The following is a 10,095-nucleotide window of genomic DNA, read 5'->3' as shown; positions in this document are numbered from 1 at the left end:
TTTTATTTGGTTGGGTTTATTAGGGATGGCAAAACTCCCCGAGACGCGGGGATCCCTGCGGGGACTACCCCGAATGGAGATCCGACTTTGGGGAATTTTCTCCGTGGGGATGGGAACGGGGGACAAAATTCTCCCAAGGCAGGTGCGGGGACTCGAGCGGGGATCCCCGTCCCATCCCCGCTAATCCCTGAAGTTCATAAATTTACCGAATTATCTTTAATAGTTTATTTCTCATATATGTTTTTTAGTCATTTTACACACACGCACGCACGCACGCGCGCGCGCACACATATATACATATAGAAACTCAAAACTCCTAATCCTCATTTGCATGACTCTTCTTCAATTCAGAAATCCCTAACGCTGTCCATATCTGAAAGTGAAAACCGTGAAATGGCAAGTTACTTAATATTTGGCATTTGAAAGATTTATTAAGTGATCGATATGATTTATATTGAATTTGCACTTTTATGTTGAATTCACACTTATATAAATACTTAATAACTAATTTGGCAACTAATTATTGATATGTCGAAAATGACATATTCATTTTGATATGTTATTATGAATAATGCAATAATAAAAATAAAAGAGTAAATTACAAAAAATATATTTAAATTATCTTGATATTAATAAAAATATTTTTAAATTTTATTAATGATAAAATTATTTTTAAATAATTTTAAAATGTGTAAAAACTATTCTATTATAATGAGAGATCTATTCCTATAATAAAAAAGTGTGCACTTAGCTCATTTGTTATTGATAGAGTCTAACTACATAAAAAAATTATTTTACCAGAATTCTCTTTTTTTATTAACGTAGAATGTCTTAGTTCATAAGTATATATATATTTTTTTTATATTTTTAAATAATTTAAGAATATTTTTGTTGATAATAAAATATAAAAATATTTTTATTAATAACAAAATAATTTAAATATATTTTTGGTAGTTTACTCAAAATAAAAATTCTCATTATTATGAATAATATAATGATGAGGTTAAATTTTTTTATATGAAAAAATATTAGTGTTTTTGTTAAAAATAGGATTATTTGATGTAACAGGTAGGTAGATTTTTGATAAAAAATTAACACACAGAATGCGTGTTGGACACATATCCACATCCTATACGCAGGGTGTGTGTTGAACAAATATCATCATCTTAACAAAACACATTTCAAATACTTTTTTTATATATCCATAATATTATAATACATTTTAAATATCCATCTTCAACCAAAACACCATCTTCATCTACCTATTAAAAATAATTTCTGTGATGAGACATATCTTTTTATAAATTTAGTTAAATTTTTTATTTTAATTTTTACCTAATTTTATCAAAGAAATTCCCATTATTATAATTATCCAAACATTTTGGACGGAACCATAGTTTATTTATTTTTTCTTTTCTTAAAACAGAAAATACAAAAACCTCCAAGTACAGTAATAATGAAGAAAACCTAGCCTGAGTGTGAAACAAGACCGATCGTTCACCTCTAATTACTAGCTGCGCGGCTGCTCCGCTGTCGTTGTCGTGACCGACGCCTCTCCTGTGGTTTTGTTTCTGCTGTTCTGATTCTCATTCGTGGCAACTCCCCAGTCATCTTTGCTGCTTTGTTCCGCTACCTGGGCCGCTATACTCTGCTTCACTGGTGTGTTCCGCCTCTCTTCTCTGCGAATTGCCTCTGAATCTTTTGTTTTTTCGCACTTAGTTGTTAATTTTTATTGTTGATCAATGTGGTGGTGGTGTTGTTGCTATATACGTGTATTGTTGCTGCTGCAACTGAAATTTTGCAACGTGGTATTGGTTTGTTGCTTGTATAAACTATATTATAATTGTTATTGCTGCTGCATTCCTTAGGTCCAGAATTATTGTGGTTTTTTCCCCCAAATAATTCACATGTGAAGTAGCGTATACATATATCATAATTGGAATCCGTCGCTTTGTCTCTTAAAATCAGAAAGATAGCTGTAATTTAATTCGATCCATCTAGTATTCGAGAATCATGTTTCGTGAGATGTTCTTCTTGTGATATCCATTTATCACTAAGAATGAAAAGATTTCTGAACAGGCAGTTCATTCTTCTCTTGATAGATAAGCAAAAGATATATCTATTCATTGTGGAAGGTAAGAGGCACATAGTTTTATAACTGTACTTGTATTTTTAACTGGGATGTTCATGGAATAAATTTTTTGCTTTTAGCTTTTGCAACACATGATTTTTGAATTTTGAGTAGCATATTTGTGCCCTAATCATCTGTATGTACTCTTACCAGATTGCTTGAAGAAATAGAAGATGACGTGAATTATGTGGTTGAGATACATATTTCTCATGATGCCAAACATTGTAGTTTGCCAAGTTGATAGAGAATGGACATGCCAAAGTGGGAGAAGTGAGCAAAAGTTATTTGTCAGGATTTGAGAAAACACTGCAGTGAAATGAGTTACATCACATATAAATTCTTGAGAGGGAACAGTATATCTAACTCCAAAATGTGGGAGCTTCTTATAATGTGACCAATTTCAATAGGTGACTTTGATATTTCAACATTTTCTGTTATTTAAGATTCTTAATTTATTATATTATCATAATCTTATATTATTATAATTGGGTTGATCCCTGTTCAATCTGATGGACCACCTTTAGCTTAGGTTAGTGAAAAGTGAAAGTGGTTTTGGGTTGGGTGTTACCATTTTACTTTTGGGGGGTGAGTGCTAGTATTAAACCATGCAGATCATTTTTTTATTCCTCGTTGCATGTATATGTCAAAACCCACAAAGTTTTTTATGTCTTCTAATTTTATTTGTTGTGAAATAATTTTTTTATATCTTTTATAAATATTTATCTGCAACTGTTTAAATAATTTCTTTAGTTTGTCATATTGTTAATTTGGTCCTTTACTATTATTATTAATGTTCATTGAATCATGAGATATGGAACGATTTATGATTCATGACTCGAAAATTAATCAAATGATTTACGACATCTATGTTTTAGCCTCTGCTTCCTGCAGTAATGGAAAAAACTTATTATTCTTGATACCAGCTTTGCACATTGTTGCTGACTTGCTGTTGGTAACTTGGTGTATTTGACACCTGAGACTATTTTGTGACTGATCTGCCTGGAGTAAGTTTGAGGGTTTTGTTAGGGAAAGATAGTTAACATATGAGAAAAATTGGCTTCCTTTTGAATCTTACTTAGATTTGTCAAACTATGGACTGTTGTCATTTCGAGCTGTCAAATATAAAATATCTATTGTGATATATTTATCATGCTGAGAAGGCAATTAGAAACTATATAAGACTTAACAGTTCAGTGAAGTTTGCATTTTCATTTTGTTTCCTCAGAGTTCCTGAAGACATAAATTGGAGTATGGAGTTGTATGCTTTGTGAGCAGCCACGAGAGTGTCAAACATTTCCCCAAACAGAAGAGGGACCAAAGTATTTCAGTTTTGTTCCTTCTCTCCCACCAATGCAAACCATGTTTTCCAACAACCTTTCATTGATCCCTCTGAAGAATCTTCGATTTCTCTCACAATTTAACCATCTCTGCACAAAAACACTCCTTCCATCCGATCCCCTTCCACACTCTCAATCACAGGATCCCGCAAATGGCCCTAGCAGCCACTTCTCCAAGAAAATCGATGATTTTCCCATGAAAATTTCAGCTGAAGCTCAATCACACCTCGAGGTTATTTCGAAAGAGGGTGTCTTGGACACCCTTTTGAGCCATAAGCTTGACCCCAAATCGGCTCTGAAGTTTTTCAAAGGAGTGGAGAGAAGACGAGGGTTTGTGAAAACTGTTGATGTTTTGTGTTTGTTGGTGCATATTCTGGCTTCGAGCCCTGATACTTATGGGGTTCTACGGAATTTGCTAAACAACTATGTTTTTGCAGATTCTAGTCCTACTGTTAGGGTACTTGTGGAAGAGTTGGTAGCATGTGCAGTAAGGTACAATTTTGAATCTGATTCGCGGGTTTTCAATTATCTTTTGAATGCTTATGTTAGAGCTAATAAGATCACAGATGCTGTCGAGTGTTTTAGATTGATATTAAAACATGATGTGGTTCCTTGGGTTTCATTTATGAACATCCTTTTAACTGCATTAGTCAGGAGGAACATGATTAGTGATGCATATAGCCTGTATGATGAAATGGTTCAAAGAAAAATGTATGGTAATTGCTTTACTTTGCATGTCCTAATGCGTGCATGTTTGAAGGAAGGGAAGATTGAGGAAGCTGAGATGTATTTCAGTCGGGCAAAGGGTAGAGGGTTAGAACTCGATGCAGCTGCTTACAGCATTGTTATTCAGGCTACTTGTAGGAGGCCGAACTCGAATTCAGCATGTGAGCTGTTGAAGGAGATGAAAAAATTGGGTTGGGTGCCATCTGAGGGTACATATAATTCTGTGATTGCTGCTTGTGCTAAACAGGGAAATCTTGTAGATGCATTGAGGCTTAAGGATGAGATGGTGAGTAGTGGTGTTCCATTGAATATAATTGTTGTGACAAAGTTAATTAAAGGACATTGTGAGCAAGGGAATGTTGATAGTGCATTACAATTGTTTGAGGAGGCTGTTAAGGTTGGTGTTACTCCTGATATGGTTACTTTCTCGGTTTTGATAGATTGGTGCTCTAAGACTGGGAATGTGGAGAAGGCATTTGAACTTTACTCCCAAATGAAACTCATGGCCATTCAACCAAATGTTTATATTGTAAATTCTCTGTTAAAGGGATTTCGGAAACAGCATTTTCTAGAAAGTGCGTATATGGTGCTTGATGAGGCTATTGAACATGGTATTGCTACTGTTGTTACATATAACATCCTTTTATGCTGGCTTGGTGAGCAGGGAATGGTTAATGAGGCCCGTCATTTGTGGGACAAGATGATAAGTACGGGAATTACACCTTCACTAATTTCTTACAACAACATGATACTTTGTCACTGTAAAAGGGGCTGCATGGATGATGCCTGTAGTGTGAAGAATGATATACTTAACAGCGGTTTAAAACCGAATGCTTTTACATACACACTTTTGATAGATGGTTTTTTCAAAAAAGGTGATGCTAACCGTGCCTTTGGTATGTTTGATCAAATGGTGGCTGCAAATATTGCACCTTCAGACTTCACATTTAATGTTGTTATAAGCGGCTTGTGCAAAGTTGGCCGGGTGTCGGAAACAAAGGATATGTTGAACAATTTTCTGAAGCAGGGCTTTATTCCTTCTTCTGTGACATATAATAGCATCATTGACGGATTTGTCAAGCAGGGAGCAATTGATTTAGCACAGTCTACTTACAGGGAGATGTGTGAAAGTGGAATTTCACCAAATGTTATCACTTGTACTAGTTTGATTAATGGACTTTGCAGAAGCAGAAAGATTGATGTTGCTTTGAGAATGTATAATGACATGAAAATCATGGGATTAGAGTTGGATATTACTGCATATAGTGTTCTCATCGATGGTTTCTGCAAAGTACAAGACATGGAAGGTGCATGCAAATTCTTCTCTGAACTTCTGGAGGTTGGTTTGGTTCCAAACTCAGTCGTGTACAACAGCATGATTAGTGGCTTTGTAAATGTGAATAATATGGAAGCTGCACTTAACTTTCACAAGAAAATGGTAGAAAACAATGTCCCATGTGATTTGCAAACATATACAACGTTGATCAATGGGCTTTTAAAGGAGGGTAAATTGAATTTTGCTTCAGATCTTTACTCAGAGATGCTTTCCAAGGGTATTATACCTGATACTTTCATGTATAATGTTCTGGTAAGTGGACTTTGTAACCAAGGACAACTAGAGAAAGGTAGCAAGATCCTAAAGGAAATGGATGGGAATAATATAACTCCTACTGTTCTTATTTATAACACTTTAATTGCTGGATACTTTAGGGAGGGGAATCCGCAAGAGGCCTTTCGACTACATAATGAGATGCTTGATAAAGGTCTTATGCCTGATGACACAACGTATGATATTCTTGTAAATGGAAAGCTCAACAAATCCTATGCTCATGCCAGGGCTTGACTTGCATAAAATGGGTTGAGGATGTAAATTGCAATAATGGGTTTCAAACTAATTGATTTTAGTGTGAAAGTTGTAGAATGATTGGAAATTGGTCACCGTTCTCTTTTTTATTTTTTTTTATTTGGACCAAGAAACATGGACCAACTTACTTTCCAATCTCAATGCTTATTTTTCTCACACAAATCGTAATTCTTTCTAATTAATTATGGGTTTCCTTCTTCTCATATCCAATACGAACTACATGCAATTCTATGTTGGTCTCACAGCATAAAAATATCGGTGACCAGATATTCTGCAGATAGTTAAGTACTCTAGGAAAAAGAATTTTCAGTAGCTATTATCAGTGGAAAATTTTACACTATTCAGGTGTGATCTTAATGTTATTTTAGTTACATTTATGGATTATAGACAACTTACCTTTTTAGTCAAAAGAAATGTACATGTAAACAGTCTCAATGATATTTGGTCTATATAGCCAATCCTACCTAGTTGGATAAGGATAAGGCTTTGTTGTTGCTATTAATTTTACCATTGCCATTGGTTATGAAACGATGATGCTTTATTTTATATTATTTATTATATTTATTTATTTATTATTAAACTTTGAAGTGTTCTGATATTGTGTTATGTCAAATCTACAGAAAATCATCCTCTCTATAGAGGGATTATAGAAATACGAACAACTAGAAAATAAAAAATATTAGCCTAAAATAAAAGAAATATTTCTAATCATAGAACTTTCTAAAAATTAGCTAAACTAACAAGGAAAGAATATCACAAGTAATCCTATTTGTATTTAGAGAAAAGGTTCATGAAAGAAATTAGGGAATTTAATTAGATTTGATGTCTTTCTTGACATCCAATCAACACTCTCCCTCAAGCTGATTTTAAGATATTCTTCACTGACAGCTTGCTTTTTATGCTATCAAAATTCTTCTTGGATAATAATCCTTTGGTTAGAACATGAAGATCTACTGATTGTTCCATGGTAGAGATGTACGAGATGTAAATTTGTTTGTCGGTGATATTTAACACCAGCAGCTGAATTCCATTGGCGCCCGAATTGAGTAGATTACCCTTTTACAGTTTGATTTGATACTGGAAAGAATGAGTAAACACAAACAATTTTTTTCGCTGCATGTTTTATTATACCTTGTCACTCATGTTATCTCTTTTATAATTGGAAACAAATTTCATTTTTAAATTGAAACAAATTTCATTAGAATTGAAATTCTAAAATCAAATGTTCATTATATGTTGATTCCAATTTTCTTCCATATAGATTATGCATAGCATGGATTTACGAGAAAGTGATGTTTGACTACTCAGAGCACGGAGTTCAGTTATCAGGATGGACATTAGCCTATAGAGCTAAATCCAAAATTCCAAATAACTGGACCAAAGAAAGGGCGGTGAATATGATGTGAGTTCTTAGACAAGTGAAGCAACCAAACACATCAGTTGCAGTGTCTTTGTTCAGGTAAAGTATTTTGAGTCTTATTTATGCAATATTTCACCGTTTTCTATAGTGAATCAACTTATAGGGAAGTAACCAACACAAAAATTAACAGTATCTAGCTCCATTTTGTTAAAAGTTACTTTGGGTATAGTTGTATAGACAATTAATTTGGAAGAGAGTCTTCAAAAGAATTGGTATTGAAACAAGCTTTATTTGCAGTAAAGGGAAGAATAGGAAGCACTGTTCAAATCAATACATGGAGGCCTTTCTACAAGAATAATTTATCTAAAGCTTTGAGAACTTTCTTTTTCCTTTTTAGGGGCTCCTCCCACTCAAAATAGAACAAAGAAGGGAAAAAACACTGGAATGATTGAGAAACGTGGGAGGAGATCGAAACGGGTGAACACTAATTAAGGTTCATTCTTTCAGCTGTGTTTCTGGCATTATAAGGAAAAGTGGACACTGATTGGGAAGTGAGATTTGTCAGTGATTCTTGGGATTGAAGTAGCTGAAAGTCTAAAAGAAAGATTAAATATGATGGATTCGAATTTCGAAGAATGGAGACAGCTGGCTCTTTCCGTACAAGACAATACCATCTAATAGTTGTAGAGGTGCTTATTGAAATTGTGAAATGCATGAAAATTGGTGCTCTTTTGGAACTGGTGATAATCCTATGTATCTTGTAAGGGCGGGATTAAATGCAGAATCATCTAAGAGCCATGTAAGTGGTGTGAAATTTATGGTGGCTGCAAATAGGTTTGGTAGTAGTGAATATTGAGAAAACACTTCAATAGGTTCGGAAACACTTAAATTGGTTCAACAAATTTTAGATCGTATCGTTTGGTATTTAACAAATTTTTATTCTTTAAAAATTCACTATTTTCTTGGATTTTTGTTATTTTTAATCAAATTTTTAATATATATATTAGACAAATAAGTCCTAATAAATTTTATAATAAGACAATATTTTAGTTAAAAAATATATCATTATAAGATAATTAAATAAATTCTTATTCTTTTAAAATGATGGAATAACTATTTTATCTTATAAGAATAATTGTCGACAATATCTATCGAATAAAAATTTGTCAGGAGACAAAGTGTCCAATTTGAATATTTTTTTGGGATTTTTTTTGGTTGTGAATATGATAATTTGGTTTACGAGCGTATTAGTTTCCTCATGGTTTTGATTTAATCTTATTTGGTAAATTGAGGTTAAGGATGGCATTATAATCTTACTATGATTGTTCCTTATTGCAATGTTTTCTTTTGGATTTGAACGTGGGTTCGAACAGTTCCAACCCACCCCACTGAACTTACAAGCCTTCGAAGAGTGAGTAGCGCTACTCAGAGACTTTATTTCAAACTCCCTTCTCCATGACCAGAAAAAAAAACTCCTTTCTCCTGCATATTTTCATGATGGAGGGACTTCCCCTCGCCTGAAGAGTAATTAAGAACTTCGATTCTTCATCAGGCAGGTTTTTCCCTCCTCCATCCGCATCTCATTTTGTGGTTGATAACTCTTATAACAGTATAGCATTCAACACAGCTTCTTGCACATTCGAAAACCAATTCTAACACAAGCACTATTAATCCAATTCAAGTGTTCCAAAATCATCTTTTCTCTCCAAATACAAGTATACCTTACCTAGCCAAAAACTTGATGTACTTAAATTGGCAAGTACACCAAATTGCGTCAAGTAATACCATGGTGAGTGGATATCATTCCACGATAATTAAAGGATTGAGCAAGTAACTTCTAATCAAACCTCTAATTAGATTAACGAACTTTTATAGTGGATGAGATCTTAAAAGAGTAATGTAAGTGTGAATGGATGCTTATGAATGATTAGGGAAATAAACAATGAATGGAAACGTTAAAGTTTTAGATATGTTTAATTTCAGAAATGAAAACGTTCATGTTTATTTACTTTGATTCATGCAAGATACGTTCACGACAAATCATATATAATCAAACTCCAATTCCTTGATAATTTAATTTTTTTTATCTTATTTAATCGGCAATTCCTTGGTCAATTAACTACGAAAAAGAGGTTAAGTACAATTCTGATGTAACGTCGCACAACCTTCCGAATACTATCCTTAGTCAGTTTCAAAAATTATGAGAATGAGTTTCAAGCTAATCCCTGTAATGACCCAATTTTCAGTATGTCTAGATCATACCAGAAGTTGAGCGCTACCAACTTGTCTTCCTAATTATTATCTATTATTTATTATTTAAGCTTGATTCGTTGTTAAAAGCGTAGTTATTTTGCGAGGTACTTTTTTTTTTGAAAAAAATTGGATTAATAAACGGAATCATTCATAATCAATTCACAAATAATAACAGATAAAATAATTATAAACAACCACACTTATATACATCTCAAGCAGTTAACAACATTCAGTAATCCAGCCTTTATTAGAGCATAGATCTTAGTTAGAACACCCCTAGAAATAGCTAGATATTAACTATATACATATATATACATACAACATCCCAGGCCCTGACCTGTTCAAAAAGTCCCTAAGCTGGCACCCAAGATAGCCTAGACTCTATACTTACCTAATCCCTCTAAACTACAAAAGCGAGGGAAAG

At 33.6% G+C, this 10,095-nt stretch overlaps 1 protein-coding gene across 3 annotated transcripts; it reads left to right on the top strand.

Annotated features, from left to right (window-relative positions):
- Window positions 1-1,370: 1,370 nt before the first annotated feature.
- LOC112801598 (uncharacterized) lies at window positions 1,371-6,240 on the top strand. Of its 3 annotated transcripts, XM_072237268.1 has the most exons (5): window positions 1,388-1,659; window positions 2,285-2,538; window positions 3,357-3,798; window positions 3,906-3,960; window positions 4,229-6,240. In XM_072237268.1, exons 4-5 carry the CDS (start codon window positions 3,949-3,951, stop codon window positions 6,035-6,037), a joined length of 1,821 nt encoding a protein of 606 aa, XP_072093369.1. In that variant the 5' UTR covers window positions 1,388-1,659; window positions 2,285-2,538; window positions 3,357-3,798; window positions 3,906-3,948; the 3' UTR covers window positions 6,038-6,240. The 3 variants fall into 3 exon arrangements, with proteins under 3 accessions (XP_025700204.1, XP_072093369.1, XP_072093368.1); XM_072237267.1 differs by having other exon boundaries at window positions 3,906-6,240; XM_025844419.3 differs by having other exon boundaries at window positions 1,371-1,659; window positions 3,357-6,240.
- Window positions 6,241-10,095: the final 3,855 nt, after the last annotated feature.

This window comes from Arachis hypogaea, chromosome 5 (genome assembly GCF_003086295.3).
Source record: "Arachis hypogaea cultivar Tifrunner chromosome 5, arahy.Tifrunner.gnm2.J5K5, whole genome shotgun sequence".
Taxonomy (NCBI): domain Eukaryota; kingdom Viridiplantae; phylum Streptophyta; class Magnoliopsida; order Fabales; family Fabaceae; genus Arachis; species Arachis hypogaea.
The sequence above is the reverse complement of the archived record's forward strand: the minus strand, read 5'-3'. Positions and strand labels throughout refer to the sequence as shown.

Bases quoted from the DNA above. Each gene is read 5' to 3' on its own strand.
- LOC112801598 (XM_025844419.3), top strand. From the start codon at position 3,392: ATGCTTTGTGAGCAGCCACGAGAGTGTCAAACATTTCCCCAAACAGAA.